This window comes from Ursus arctos, unplaced genomic scaffold (genome assembly GCF_023065955.2).
Source record: "Ursus arctos isolate Adak ecotype North America unplaced genomic scaffold, UrsArc2.0 scaffold_16, whole genome shotgun sequence".
Lineage (NCBI taxonomy): Eukaryota > Metazoa > Chordata > Mammalia > Carnivora > Ursidae > Ursus > Ursus arctos.
In genome coordinates, this window is record NW_026622830.1 from 51,293,697 (window position 1) to 51,310,232 (window position 16,536).

Here is a 16,536-nt window from a genome sequence, read left to right on the forward strand (position 1 = left end):
ATCATACCCTACAATTACAGCTGATTAAAGACAGAGCTGAAGACTGTATAATTAAGTTTGTCATGAATCAAAGAAAACATTTTTTATTAATTTTTAAAGCTAGTAAAACTATTTTTCTCCACAGCTACAAGAGCCTGAACAACATGGAAGGAATCTTAAAATAATTTAACTGATAAAACATCTTTTATTTATGCTAATTACGTGACATCCATACTACATAACCATGTTATACAAAAACAAACCACATTATAAAGCCTTCAGGTCGTGAATAAGAATGTAAAAATCAACCAAAGACTCCAAGATCCTCTGTTTTCACAAAGTGTCTGTGCTACAATCTATTTCATTTAAACTTTCAGGATACCTAATCCAGAAAAATTAAATTTAATCCACTGGAAAGAAAAAGGGAGCTCAAGCGTGGGTATAAATGTGTGTGCCTGTGTGTGTGTGTAATACCTACGTGTGTATATACATAAGTCATCCACCTTTTTTTGGGTTTGGCTTATTGAGGTAAAATTTACATACAGTAAAACACTGTTCGCTGGGTTCTGACTGACACAGTCAGTGTATGACCACCATCACAGGGCAGACATGGCCTACTTCCATCACCCACGAAGCACCCTCACGCCCTCCTGTACTCAGTCCTCTCCTCCCCTAGCCTCAGCCCCCGGCAACCACTGATCCAATCTGTTCCCATAGTTTTGCCTTTATCCGAATGTTATCAGGGGGGAACCACAGTTGTACAGAGCTCTGTGTTTGCCCGTAACAGAACGCTCTGGACGCGCTCCTGTTTTGCTGAGGATGTCAGCAGTCAGTACCTCTGTGTTGCTGTACAAGGACTGCCCCACCGCACAGGTGCACCGCAACCTGTTCACGCATTTCCCACCTGACGGACCTCCGAGTTGTTCTCCATCTTCGGTAAATAGGAATAAAGCTGCTATAAGCAATCATATGCAGGCCTTTGTGTAGAGATAAATTTGCATGTCTCTTGGGTAAAGGCCTTCATGTAGGACTGCTGGATCGTATGAGAAGCATATATTCAAGTTTATAAGAAACTGCCACACTACTTTTTCAAAGTGGTTATAACCCTTTGCATCCCCACCAGCAAAGCACGTTGTAGTTCTAGCTGTCCCACAGCCCTGCACCTGGGCACTGTCCCCTTCTGCTGCCTTGTTTTGTGGGAATGGGAGGCATTCTCACAGGACTGCAGCGCTACCCACTGCGGCTGTCACGGGCACTTCCCTAATGAGGGATGATGGGGAGCGTCTTTTTGTGTGCATGTTGTTATCTACAGGAAATGGATGAAGTATCTACTCAAAGCTTCTCACCATTTTTCCAGTTGAATTTTTTGCTGAGACACCTATCCTTTTAATAGACAGTTTATCAAAGAAGAAATGATGGAAAGTTTGTCTATTTTGTTAAAGCACTTAGAATTCATGAGCAGGAGACACAAATCTAACATGTTTCCTTGCCATCGCCACTCCCAACGCCCCACTTGCCCCTCCCCCCTGGCAGATAGCAACGATATGCCAAAGCAGGTAGAAAGAAAGAAACATCCTCTCTCCCCCTTAGTCAGAGTGTAAGAATCACAGGAAAAGCTGCCTGCCTACTACTAGGGTCAGAAACAGACGTATTTTCCCATTTTTACAAGTATGGGATGAATCCATAATCTTTCTTCAGTATGAGCAGAAACACCAATGACGGGGAACCACGTGCAATGGTTGGCAACACTAGTGACAACGCATCCCGACGTGGCGGAAGCACGGCTGGCACGTGACAATACTGAGGGTCTGCAGACCGCTCAGTGGGCGGCAGCCCTCCCCCTCTCTATCACAGGCAGAGCCCGCACACAGGAGCACCACGTGCACTTCAGAGCAAGGGCTAAGCTTTCATGTCAAGGAACAGGAGAGCCTGCCACCACCACGTGGAGCCTCGGGCTGACTGGTATCTGGCTCCGGGCTCTCCTCTGCAGCGTGGGGGCAGTAATCACTACCTTGTTATTATAAACACTACACACAACTCAAAACACACGATGAATGACACACATAAACGGCAGGTATCACAATTCTGACGACTTCCCTCACGTAGAATTCCTGAATCACAAATGTAACTACTATTGGCAAGATAAAGGGTGTCCTGCGCAAAGCCTGGAGCATAAAGCAGAAGCTTCAGGAAGCAGGTAACATTTGTACACGGCAGACCCACTGAACTAAACACAGGCTCCTAACCGTCCATGAGAATAGCCAGGCACCCACATAAAAGGTGCAGCACATTTACGTAAAAGGTGCCCTGGAGTTGGCAGTCCTGAAAGGCACTTACGGACTTTATTTCCTATAATCCTGCCTCAGCATTTCAAACTGCGCGATGCTTCTTTTCAAAAGAAGCCAATCCACTCACTCTTGGTTCTGCACCAACTCGTTCCCGAGTTCGCGACGGGCCTCCCTAACTGAGCCACGGAGACAGGGCTGCGCTTGCCCGCCTCCGCGACACCGCGGCCTCCCTGCACACCATCCTGCGCATCCAGCTAGACACAGAGCAGCCTCTGAAACGTCCTGTGGTCGCTCATCCTGCTCCCGCCTGACGACCGCAGCGGGGGGCTGCACTGGTCACGCCTGCACGATGACTGGCTGGGCCGCCTCAGTGACGGGATAGTCCATAAAGATTTTTCCATGAATACATGGAATCAACAGTTTAAGATGATCTCTTGGATTTAAGTGTCTTGATATATCCTATGCGCAGGTTTTAAGAAAATATTAAAATTTATGACGGGGGCCCCTGGCTGGCTCAGTCAGTAGAGTGTACGACTCCTGACCTCGGGGTTGTAAGTTTGAGCCCCACACTGGCTGTACAGATTACTTAAAAAATAAAATCTTTCAAAAAATAAAAAATTTATGACAGATTTTTAACGATCTGAATGTCACATTTTCCATGGAAATCTATTTAAAGGTCTTAAAGGAAGAGTCAGTAACTAAGTTAACATGTACCACCTAGCGAGGCGCCACAATACAGGCTTTGTAGGTTAACAAAAAGTAACCGATCTCTTCCCGCTCTGCTTTTTCTCACCTTTTCCACCTGGAATGCCTTTCCCCAACTACCGCGAGCCCCACTCACCATGGCCGGACCTGCTCCCTCAGGAGGACACCGTCCCCCTCCCTCTGATCTCCCCATCACTGTCTTCCCCATCAGGATTCTCTACCCGGTCTCGCCTGCTCCTGCAGGATCTGCCCTACGCACCTCAACCCTGCTACCATGGGAGAGTAACCTGTCCAGCATGCAAGAAAACAGATGTCCCTGGGGGTGAAGACAGAAGGAATACACATGAGCAGATGGCAAATTTTATTAAGAGGCCTTACTGTCAGGGAGAGTGAGAACTCTTAAGAATATCAAGCAAACAGAAAAAAAAAAAAAAAAAAAAAGTGGCAACTGTTAAGCTCAAGAAAACAGGAAAACAAAAAGTGGAACTAAAAGGGAATATAATCATGCTACATTCACCAGCTCAATAGTGAGCAACATTAACAAAGTCAAAACAGTTCGCCAAATTATGGCTCTAAACAAAAATTGTGCTACAACTACGTGGGGGAAGACGGGAGTTCAAAATGTAACTTTTTCTAAAAGTGACGCATCGATGGCCCTGCCTCTACATAGATATTGCTGGGAACCGTGGACAGAAATGCTACAAGAAACAGATAAGCAGGATTCCAGGCAGCTCTGGGAGGCGGATGGTGGAGGCAGGACAGGAGCCCGCTGGGTTCTGCATGAACCATTCAACACTCTTTTACTTTTGAACACATGCACCTACCACCCTCTGATAGAAGTGAAATTTCTAAGTAAGAAAAAGAATCTCTAACAGAAGCACTTCCAGCAGGACATAAGCGTTTTCCTACAACTTTTCAACCACGCTACCCCCTTTCCCCCTTCAACAGTGTCTCTCCACCCTCAGGACGCAGGGCAGCTGAGGACAGCGTGCATGGCCTGAGACCTGGCGTCAGCCTGCCGGCTCCGTACTCTTGAAAAAGCTACTGTAAGCTCTGAACCTGACCTTTCCCCGCCCGTGACATGAAGACACCACCACGGACCTCAGGGAGCCGGCTGCGTTGCTCTGCACCCAGACGGTGAGTAAGTGTGAGGATGACCGTACTCCCTGGACCTAAGTCACCCAGATGCAATCTGTCTCACTACCCTCTCCCCCTTCACACCACCGTCCAGGCGGGCTTTCATTCTGACCACGCCCCCACACTGCGCCGAGCACTTGCCAGAGTGTCCTCCAAGTCGCCAAACCCGAAGGCCAAACCTCAGTCCTCATCATGACCTTTCCTGACACTTCAGAGAGTTGATCACATCCTCCTCCTGGACACTTCTTCCCTTCTTCCCATGGTGCCAGTGCTTGTGGTCTTCTTCACACCTGCTCTGTGCCAAACACTGCTCATGTTCGTCCTTGAGCACTCGATGGCAGAGTGATCTGAGGCTCAGGCTTGCTTGTCTTCTCTGTGCTCACTCCCTCGGTGACCACAGACCGTCACTGCGTTTTCATGGCCACTTCCAGCTCAGACTTCTCTTCCAACCACCAAATGCCTATTTACAACTGCCTACATGACATCTCTACTTGGATCCCTAACAGAATCACAAACTTAAAACGCCTACAGTGAGCTCCCCATCTGCCCCTCTAAACCAAGTTCCACCCACAGCCTTCCCCCCATCTAGTTGCCCAGGCCAAGAGCCTTCTAGACAACTCAACTCCTCCCCTTTGTCCTCACATGCCTTATCCAATCTGTCAGCAAATCCTACTGGTTCTACCTTTGAAATACATCCAAGGCCCAACTGCTTCTCACCACCTCCAGTTTTCCTGCTCCAATCCCAGCCTCCGCTGCCGCTCACCTGGTTCCCTGAACAGCGTGCCGACAATCTCCTGGTTGTCCTCTACTCTCCCCCACCCTCCAACCCCCACCACCAGTGTCTATTCCCAACACACTAGCCTTTCAAACCTCAGCTGAATCTCAGGGCTCAACACTGAGGGAGGGACAGCTGGCCTCCGGAGCCGACAGCCAGCACCGCCTTACCCTAGCGACTCTTTGTTTGGACAAACAGCCCCAGAACCTCACAGTTCAATCTCTGTCGATTGTTCTCAGCTGCCCTGACGCTAAATAACCTATCTTTATTCACCAAATGGGGGGTTTCAGATGGGTCTCCGGGCAACCTTCTTTTCTGTCTACTGCCTCCCCACACCCCATTAACCCTGAAAATAATCTCCATACATATTTCAGCAATTCAACTCCTCCAAAACTTTGCTTTGCTTTCCTAGAATTCTGATTGTAAAACACCTCCATCCCAAGTTCTGCCTTAAGAATGCAACACCCCAAAACAAATCAAGAACCAAGAACCTGATCCATCCTGCAGGGGCTCAAGTGGACCAGGGCACTCAGGTACATCAAGGGCCCCGGATCTCAGAGGAACACCATTAAGTCGATGCTGTACAAAGCCAGGCTTACTCGTGTGGCCTCACCAGTTGTCCAGAATTGGGGGAAACAATTATAGAAACACTGGTTATAAGGTATTTTTCCTGGGTTTACATATTTTCAAACGGGGGGGAGGGGAGGGGAGGGCCAAACTAGAAGCAGCAGATTATATCTCGGTGTTCAAAGTTCCAGTGAGCCAAGAACGGGCTCTCAGTTCCCTGTCAGGCCTTCGTTCCACTGCACATCCCATTAAGAAGAAAAATTTTGTGTAACTTCTGCTAAATATGAAACTGTCTTGGGCTCTACCATGACGAACGATTTTTAATAGCTAATGCTGATGAAAAGTTATACTTGATATTCTCCCTCTTGTTTGGATCCACTAAGAAAAGAGAACTTATTTTGTGGCAAGCATTAAACACTACTTCATCCAGCATTTAGTGAAAACTACCCATGGGTCAAGCAGAAAACATGCAGAAACGAAATAACAAAATCTTTGCTCTTAAAGATGCAGAAACAGACTTGTACCCAATAAATATAGCCCACTGTTACAGGAAGAAACATTGAAATGTGCAGGGAGGGTGGGGAGGAGACAAGGGATGTAAACAGCTGGGCATGGCCTTCTCCAAAAGACAGCAGAGTCACACCTGGCACAGCACACAGAACAGGTGCCTCTCATAGCCAAGAAAGGGTAGAAGGAATCAGAAAAAAGGAGCAAGACTTCCAGGCCTTACTTGGAAACTGAAACTTCGTGACACAATTTCCCTTCCCTTCCCTAATACCTAATCCTGGCAGAAACAAAAGTGGGTTTGGGGGAGAAAGGAGAACAAAGGAGGAAAGTGAACTGACCCCCAGAAGGAAATGGAAAAACAATCCAGGGTCCTGCCCCTTGGACATCTAAGACAAACACACTTGCCAAAGTCAAATTCAACGTAATTATAATGATTCTGAATTCTGAATCCATGAAGTCTAAGTTTATGGGGCTTTTACACCAAAGCAATGTATTGCTAAAATCTTACCAATGCTAATACCACAAGACAGATTGATGAATCTTCTATCAACGATCTGTCCTCGATTTACCACTAGGCCTACCAGAAAGAGCAGTCTTTGGAAATAAGACAAACTGGAATAGAATCTCAATTCTATAACCTCCCAACTGTGGAGTGCAGCACAAGTGCCAAGGTTACAAATTAACAAATCACAAATAACCCAATCTCTGGAGCTTAGTTTTCCTCTCATTAAAGTGGGGGAACTGCCACCGAATAGCAATTGCTAACATTTGTGAATGCTGAGCACATTTCACATTTCTTATGGCATCTTCACCACAACCCTGGGAGAGCTGTCCCATCACCAGCACCCTTTGTCAGAGGAAAGAGCTAGGTTTAAGTAGTCAGTGAAGAGGGGCGCCTGGGTGGCACAGCGGTTAAGCGTCTGCCTTCGGCTCAGGGCGTGATCCCGGCGTTATGGGATCGAGCCCCACGTCAGGCTCCTCCGCTATGAGCCTGCTTCTTCCTCTCCCAGTCCCCCTGCTTGTGTTCCCTCTCTCCCTGGCTGTCTCTATCTCTGTCAAATAAATAAATAAGATCTTAAAAAAAAAAAAAAAGTAGTCAATGAAGAGTTCGCATGGAGAGAAAGCTAGGTTTCGGTAGTTAGAGAAGAGTTAGTAAGTAAGCAGCCAAGCCAACATCTGAATCCAGAGCCCATAAGAATAAAACACGAGTAAAAAGCACAGGCTCCGAAGCCAGACTGAGTCTGAATCCCAGCTTTGCTTTTTACTAACTTAGTAACCTTTAACCTCTGTTTCAGTTATGCAAATGTGAAACGGGCAAAGTGTAGCCTCATTCAGGGGATTACTGCCAGAGACTCACCTAGGAGCTGGATGGCCCAGTGCTGACCCTGTTGGGCCACTCTTCTAGGGCACATGCTGCTACTGTCACAACTATCAGGGACAGGACTGTCATCCTGCCTGCCTCTCTCCACACATAAAAGGCACTAAACAACTGATACTTCTTCCCTCACCTACTCTGCAAAATCAACTAGCTTTTATTTGTTTCTAGTATATGTCAAAGAAACCTTAAGACAGATGAAAGAAAAATCAAAACAAAAGGAAAAACCAAAACACAAATGTAGCAAGAGAATTATACTCACAGTTCTGAAGGCCACGATACCTCTGTGAAGAAATCAAACGTGGGTTTAAAGGAAATGCTCCCGGTTTCTCTTTCCTCTTTCCATAGTCCTCAGAGAACCTGACAAGGAGAGACAACATGCGCATTAAAACCCCCTTCCTTTCACTTCTTGAAGCTCTACTGAACTCACCCCTCAGCCAGTTCCATCACCTCCCACGCAAGCCTACTGGGCAACGCCTGGGATGAGGGGTGAGAAGAGGGCACCATGTCCCTGTCTTCAAACCTATTTCTACTTAAGAAACACACAGGAAGGAGTGCCTGGGTGGCTCAGTCGTTAAGCGTGTGCCTTCGGCTCAGGGCGTGATCCCAGAGTCCTGGGATCGAGCCCCACATCAGGCTCCTACGCTGGGAGCCTGCTTCTTCCTCTCCCACTCCCCCTGCCTGTGTCTCCTCTCTCACTGGTATCTCTCTCTGTCAAATAAATAAATAAAATCTTAAAAAAAAAAAAGAAAAGAAAAGAAATACATGTCAAGCAACTGGAAACTATTCAAACATATCAAAAATCATAAATTAACAGGGTGTGGTTGGCTAATAAGTGCATGATACAATGACAGAGTATAGACATCTGTTCCACTGCCTTCCATCAAAACTATACTAAAGAGATATTTTTTAAAAATGTTCTAAACAGGGGCGCCTGGGTGGCTCAGTCTGTTAAGCATCTGCCTTCAGCTCAGGTCATGATCCCAGGGTCCAGGGATGGAGCCCCAGGTCAGGCTCCCTGCTCAACAGGGAGTCTGCTACTCCCTCTCCCTCTGCCCCTCCCCGTTTGTGCTCTCTGCTCTCTCTCCTGTGCAAACACTCACTCCCTCAAATAAGTAAATAAATAAAATCTTTTTAAAAAATGTTTGAAACAGCACAGGGAGAACTGAAAGGAGAAAAAAGCCAAGATTTTTGAAGTACTGAGGAAATCTTCTAACATGGAAGATTGAGACCCAAACAAAAAAGTAAAAAGAAGAAACCTGGAGGAGACAGAAACTGTAACAGACTGAAGTAGAGTAAAGGAGGCAGCAGGCCCAAGAAAGCCAGGTCCTAATTCAGCAGTGGAACACACGGGAACCACTTCCACTTGCACAGCAGTGTCCTAGAAGACCAGAAGTGGCAGCAGCAGTGTAGACAGAACGGGGGTAAAAAAGGCATAGCCCCAAATACAGAGGAGCCGGGGAAGGCCATGGAAGCTGAAACCAGAACCTCAACCTCAAGCCAGGCACAACGTGATGCCCCCTCACTCTGAAAGAAGATGGGAGGGGGCATTCCCCGGAAAAGTAGAGGCGTCTATGGACTGAAGTCACCCTGCCCAGCTGCACTGAACAGAGCTGGACTTAATGACCGTATATACAGTGAACAGTGAATTCTCCAGCTCTCCTACAACAGACCACACACGCACACCGCTGCCTTCCAGATTCTGAAGTCAGAATTGTGCCGGAAAGAGACTGGAGAATATTTCTGGGGAATCTGATCAGCTCCAAAAGACAGATCTAAAGATACTAACCCTGGGGACCCCCAACACATGGCCCACCCAGAATACCCTGATGTAAAAGTCAAAGGGCCCCACCACGTCAGACAGGAGAAGGAAGGAAACAACCTAAAAGAAACAGAGACTATACAAACTATCAATAATATAGAGGTAAGACAACACTGCAATCAAGAAAGAAAAACAGGATGTTCTTCTAGAAAAATAGAAAAAGAGCCCTTGGAAATCTAAAGAACCTTTCTGAAATCAGAAATAATAAACTAAAGAAAAGGTTAAGTCAAACTGAAGTCATCTCCCTGAATAGAGAATAAAAAGACCCCCCCCAAAAAAAAGGCAGAAAAGGAGGAGCAAAGGAAGGAAGAAGAAGAAGAAGAAAAAGGTATTAAGATAATTACAACCTTTGCCCAGGACAGCCAAGTTCTGGATAATAAGACTTCCAGAAAAACAAAATAAGGAAAAGCAAGGGAGAAAACCTCAGCACAGTAATGCCAAAGAGTATTCCCAGAACTGAAAACTCCCAGGTACCAGAATGAAGGGACCCGCTGAATATGCAGCACAGTGGATGAAAACCGACCACACAAGGTACACCATCACGATATTTCAAAAGACTTGGACAAATTGTAAAACTCCTACAAGCTTCTAAAGATGGGAGGGGGGAAAAGTTACATACGAAGGAAAATGAGAATAGCTTCTGAATTCTAAAACAGTAACATGAAAACAAGAAGGCAATGGAGCAATCTTTGAATTTATGAACAAAAATGAATTCCAATACAGAACTCTGTACCCAGCGAAACCATCAATCAAGTTTCAATCATGCATGGTCCCAAAAGGTTTGCCTCCTAAGCATCCTATGTCAGAAAGCCCCTGGAGAAAGTCTTCCACCAAAACACGAGCATCAACAAAAAATGAGCAAGGCGTGAGCTTCCATTAGAAGGGATAAGGGAATCCCCAGGACGACGATGAAGGGAGATTCCAGAATGGTGGCTGTGCACCAGGAGAGAGGGAAACAAGTCCAAGCCGGAGCAGTGTTGCTCAAGAGGAGGGAATGCTGAAGGCTGTCTTCAACTTGTCCAAAAACACTGTACTATCTTTTTAAAGTAATTAACGCCACCAAAAGGAAGAAGTGAGTGAAGAAAGACAAAGACAAGAGTTGCCACAAACATAAAATCCAACTCTGGACAAAAGCCAAACGATGAGAACAAAGGAACATCCAGGGACAACACAATAAAAGACCGAAGGAGCAAGCAGCTCGGAAAAGAACAGAACAGAGATCTCCAGGAAACTGTCTCCCAGAAATCAAATGTGAAGAAGAGATGAGTCTGTATGACCATGAAGAAAAATTACTAAGAGGCTACTGGATGGTATGGGGAAAATAGGTCTGGGGTAGGGGGTAAATTACAATAGGTATAAAAAGGGTTAAGAATGTGGGGGACTGATGGGGCACCTGGGTGGCACAGTGGTTAAGTGTCTGCCTTCAGCTCAGGGCGTGATCCCGGCGTTATGGGATCGAGCCCCACATCAGGCTCCTCCGCTGGGAGCCTGCTTCTTCCTCTCCCACTCCCCCTGCTTGTGTTCCCTCTCTCGCTGGCTGTCTCTATCTCTGTCGAATAAATAAATAAAATCTTTAAAAAAGAAAAAAAAGTGGGGGACTGAAGAAAGATAAGTACCCGTCATAATGCCCTGGGCGCACCTCTATCACAGGACTTACCCACTGTACCATCATCACTGACTGACTTCTCTGTCTCCCTCCCTCGGCTGCAAAGACCTTTTGGAGAGGATCATTTCTCATCCAGTTATCACCCTGCAGAGTCCAGTACAACGCCTGCTACAAGAGTATACACAAAAGTAAAGGGTTTTTGTATTTTTTTGCATTTATTAGGGTACTATCTACTACATATACCTGCTATCCTCCGGAGAACTAGAATTCAAAGACATATGGACCTTGCTTGCCTTTAAATTTAAAGAGTTTCAACTTTTTTTCACACCTGAGAAAACAAATATTTCTCCTATATCCTCACTCTCCCCAAAAGATGAAAAGTTCACCAGGGGCTTACAGAACTTTAATAGTCCGGCTATCACTAATGGATATGGAACCCAAGACCTGATGACACTTGGTTGACATTGTACGCATTGTGTAATATGAAAAGAGTGCCGGCTTGGGTATCAGGACACCTGGTTTCTAGTACTTTAGAATTACTCCTTTTGAAGAAGAGGAAATCCCAACTCCTTGATATGACCTGTCGGTCCCTGAATGATCAAGCCCAGTCTGACTGTCATGCTATCTCCCGTGAATCCTACAAAGCAGCAACATTAAGCCATTTTCGGTGTACAGAACAACCTGTGCCCTCCTCGACACCTCCTCCACCTGGACCTTCTTCCCCGGGCTAACCTGGACGCATGTGCGGTGGGAGCCGTGCCCTTCCCCCAGGTGAGACACCTCTCTCCTGTACCCCTCAGCACGCCTTCACATGACACCAGTATCTGTGGAGTGACTGACAAATGCCATGCACGGCCCCAGGCCCCAGGACACAAGGCAATAGACGAGAGAGACGCAGGACTCTCCGGTGGTGGAGCTTCCCGTGCAACAAACTAGAGCGGATGTTAAATCTGGCCTGTCAGTGTCTTCCTCCACCCAAGCAGCAAGATTCTGGGGACAACGACAGCCTAAGTTCCGCAGCCTCAGCACCGCCATCCCAGACAAATATTTAAAGCACTATTAAATAAAACCAAAGTGAAGGTCAAAAAGCCCCAGTGCCTGCAGCAGGTGAGTACCATTTGCTCTTTAAAAGCCCTCTTTTTCTACTGTCGTTGTTTGTTTGTTTGTTTATTGCCTCTTGTCTGTTAGGAGTATAAACCTGAAAATGTCATTCAGGGAAATCTTGCGAGTCCGCTGGAACTGGCTTTATTCTCCTTACTAACCGCAAACACAAGACAGCCCAGTTACTCCCCACGTCTGGTTTCTGTTCGCCACTCTATAACCAACAGCGCGCACTGGACCGAACACCTAAAACACACGATCAGAACATATGCACTTGATGCGTGAATGAACTAATGATGAATAAATGAGCGTATACACTGGCTTTGAGGGCCTTATAATTGCTCCTCACTTTAGTTTCTATTTTAAGGAGAATTCAAGCAGATAGCAACACCGCATTTATCAACACTGGACCTGCTGGATGTCTACCATTTGAACTGAGGGCAGCTTAGGGCCACGTCCAGCATGGAACTACTAAAATACAAGCATAACAATTTGAACTAGTTCAACTAGGGCAGAAAACTAGGTATTTCCCCAATCCTATAATTAAAATGCTTAAATTCTTTTGCTCCAAAGAAAAATTAAACTTGGCTCATTATACAATGAAATAAATTGCCAGCTCCTTGAAGGTATTTGTAAGATGGACAATCTCTACGTTTCTGGCGTAAGTGGGGACATTTATACGTACACGGGGTCCTCAGGCTACTCTGAACTCTCTTCCCCCTAACATGCAAATGAGAATTTCCCACCAGTCACAACACACTCTGAATCTATGCTTCCTGAACAGGTAACATACTCCACACGATCACTTTGCTTCTAATGGTCTCGTTTCAGTGCACAGTCCAACCTGGACAGTCCCTGACACCCACCTCTCACTCACCCGGACAACAGTGACAACCTGCCATCTGCGGAGGGTGTGGTGTCATAGCAATCTCTCCCAAGTGCTTTACAAGCACCAGCTCTGGAATCCTCACAGCCCTAACTGATTACTACTCTTGTTCCATTTTGCATGTGAGAAAACAAAGTCCAAAAAAACTTAAGACATTTTCCAAGGTCACACAGCAGACAAGGGAGAGAGAGATCAGGCACTCAAACACCAGCTTACCTTAGAATCATGATGCTATTCTGGCTTCCCAAGTTACCAGATATTATTACTGTGAAAACAATGGACATGATTTGGGCTTTCCAAAGCAAACATGACAGAAAGATTCTTTCTGAAGCTGAGTAACAGTCAACATGACACACTGCCATATTAGAAGATCTCTGGCTTGAATTAACCATGCAGGCTGAGCCCCTGGCAGGAAATGGTCCGCTTGATGCTAACTGCCAAATAAAGCCCCAAACCACTGTTTCTCAATGCACAACATTCTAACCATTTAAATTATCTGTGAAGGTCTCTAATGTCCAAAATATATAACCACTTCACACAGGTGTCCCTTCCTCTAAGCTCAGTGTACCAAAGGTTTCTGCACTCAGGCAAGCCGTAGTAACCTGTACTCTGAAGAACACAGGTCAGAAGAAACTTTCTGAAAAACCAAAAATGTATAAAGAATGCAAACATGATTATGAAAGTTATCTGGGCAAACAAAAGCTTCTTTACGCTTCAAAATAATTTTCTAGTCAAACACATTCTAATACTAGACAGTGGAGCAGCTCATAGGTCATAGGTCACTGCATCCCATTCATCTGTGTGCCAGCGCATGGAACAGGGTCTGCGGTCCAACCGGTAGTAAGCTACTGATGATGTGAATACATTAGGGAAATGAAGAGGCAATATTACTAATTGCTGAAAAACCGGTATTAGGAACAACAACAACAACAATAAATCGCCCGTTCTACATGCAGAGTACACGGTGAATACCAACTGCTTGCACTTCTTAGATACGCTGGTCAAACTCATCAGGGAATAAGATTAGCTTTTAAATCCCCACAACAGAAATAACTACATCACTGGGAACTGTATTTGCTGAACCTCAGGCTGATTCTTCTCTAACTAGCCATGTACTAAGAACTATGTTCTGTCACATTTGTCAAAGAGTTATGATAATCTCCACTTAACAGATAAGAAAACAGATTTAGAGCTTAAGGAACCTGGTCAACATGCAGGGAATAAGAATCGAATCTGAGGTTCAAAGCAAGACCTATCCAACACCCATCCTCTTAACCACCATTCTGTTCTACACTGTAAATAATATCCATAGAAAATTCCACTGCGCAAAGGCTCATTAAAAATACGAAAGAAACACTATTCTACTCAAATTAATTAATAGGCACAGTTAACATATTCAAGACAAGACAACGCTTCAATTGTACACAAATGAACGAATGGGCTACTAAGGTATACCTAAGGGTCATTCTGTCTACCTGAGAGAGGCACCAAAGGAAGGACCCATGAACCAAATGCGTGCAGTACTTAGCAGGAAATCTCCTGCAAGGCCTGGGAGTGGTAAGTGATCAAGAGACACAGTCGTGCGGGCATCACTGGCCTCGGTGGAACTGGAGATCACTACCTGGACAAATGGAAGCAGTTTGCAAAGCGAAGGGTCCCAGATCTAGGTAAGGAAGACGAAGCACATTCCCTCCTGCCTCTCCTAGAAAGAGCAACTAGGAAGGCTGGAAAGAGTAACTGCAGAAGCTCTCTGACCACTCTGAAAAGTAAACTGGAGCAGGGGGATTAGGAAGCAAGACTGGATTTAAACCACGACCAAAATCAGCAGATTTCAATACAATGGAAAGTCTCCTTGCATGATATCCTAAATGGGGAGGGCACACCCCAAACTTATTCAGCATAGGAAGAACCAGAAAAGCGTCAATTCCCGTGGGAGGAGACAATCAACACAAGCCAATATCAAGAAGGGAACAAATATGACAATCAGCCCAGAGGGACTTTAAAACAACTACTGTACAAATAATTCCACAAACAAGCATACACACAACATACTCGATATCGCAAATTCTTCTTTTCCTTTTCTCTCTTAAACCCACTGGCTCTGGCCCCCACCACTCCACGAACTTCTCCCTCTAAGACTACCAACGACCTCTGCACTGCTCAATCCAATCATTAGAGCCCAGGGCTCGTCCTTTCGACAACTGACAAGAGCTGATCTCCCACTCATGTTCTCGTGATTTTCTTCTTACCCCACCGATGGCTCCCTCCTTCCAGAGTCGCCCAGGGCTCTGTCCTTTCTCCTCTCAGCTATGCTTACCTCCCAGGCAAGCTCATTCAAATGCTGCTTCTATGCTAACAAAGCTAAAACTTGTCCCTCCGGCTCAGCCCGACTGCCTGGCCTTGCGCTGGACTGACCGCTGTTCACTCTGCACCGCAGCCCCACCGCGGCCTGCTCCTGCGCATCACCGAGACGGCAGAGCTACTTCTCCCAAAACCCCTTCCTGCTACAGCTCAGGGCGGCGGGCAGTGAACGCTAATAAGAGGCAACGTGGGCAAAATGAAGAGAAACATCATTCTCTTCAACTCTGCCAGCCCTCCCAGAGGTAGGGATGGATTCTAATTCCCCGTACGACTAATTGTCGAGAATGGCCCGGGTTTTCCTGACCAAACCCTGGCAGGTGTACTCTCTGCCGGGCCTGCTTGTAGGCTCCTTGGGGAAGTGGAGCATCATCGAAGAGAACTCAGTGAAACGTCCGACACCTCCAAGCCCAGGTGCTGACTGGCCCGCCCCCTCCACAAACCTTCCTACACACAGCCTTCTCCGTTCACGACAACGTCCGCCTTCCAGCTGCTGAGGCGAGAAACAACGGACGTCATCCCTGCCGCCTGTCTTCCTCCCACATTCGCCATCCGGTCTTGTCAGCAAGTAATGTTGGTTCTTCCCACAAAAGAGGCCCAGACGCTGTCCCCTCGCCATCATGCTCACCAACACCATCGTGACCGGAGCCACCATCCCTCACCGAAATGACTACAGCACTCCGGAACAGGCCTCCCCGCTCCCAGCCCTGCCACCCTAGCATACACGCTCACCACGGCAGACCGATTCCAAGCCTAGATCAGACGGCATCGCTTCTCTGCTCCAAACCCTAAATGGTCCCTCATCTTACATGGATGACAACAGAGAGTCAGTGAAGGAACGAGGCGAAGGACTGAGCCAACAGGTGTTCCCCACACTGCTAGGCTGTTTGTTCAAGGGGTCAATGGGACTGAAGAAGGGGCCTCTGAGGGCAGTCAGTGTGGAACTGCTGGTGAGAACACTTTTAAAGATATTAAGAAAACCCTGATTTAATACAACCTGGAGTAGAATCTGCTAAGACACATTATAACTGATGACAGTAAAAATATCTGCAGAGCAGAAAAAGGGTTAGCTGGAAAATTTACAATGATGAAAATATAAGTTGCTTAAAGCATTTAAACTATGGTTATTCAGTCTATCATTCATGAGCAGGAGCTTTGTGGAAAGTATTCGAACCCATCATGTGTTACTGAGCCAGTAGCACCAACGGCAACCTCATGAAAATAGCCTGACTTGTCCTACCACACTGCAGTTCAATGGTTTGTGCAAGGCTCTGTTGTGACTTTTCAACCGCAGAGCAAAGACTGAAATCTATTTGAAAAAGACCCCCCCCTTTACTCATCACTATTACCAAACACTGAATTGCTTCGGAAATTAGCTTTTGCTCCTACATGTTAACATTTCTTCATGAGCTCAGCCTAAATTGACAAGG

The 16,536-nt window shown here is 46.2% G+C and overlaps 1 protein-coding gene across 1 annotated transcript in view; it reads right to left on the reverse strand.

The window, feature by feature from the left end:
- Positions 1–16,536, reverse strand: part of LOC125281381 (dual oxidase 1-like) — a 273,276-nt gene that overhangs the window by 240,342 nt on the left and 16,398 nt on the right. The window contains 1 exon segment of the mRNA XM_057313038.1: positions 7,596–7,693. Coding sequence (XP_057169021.1) covers positions 7,596–7,693 — 98 coding nt within the window.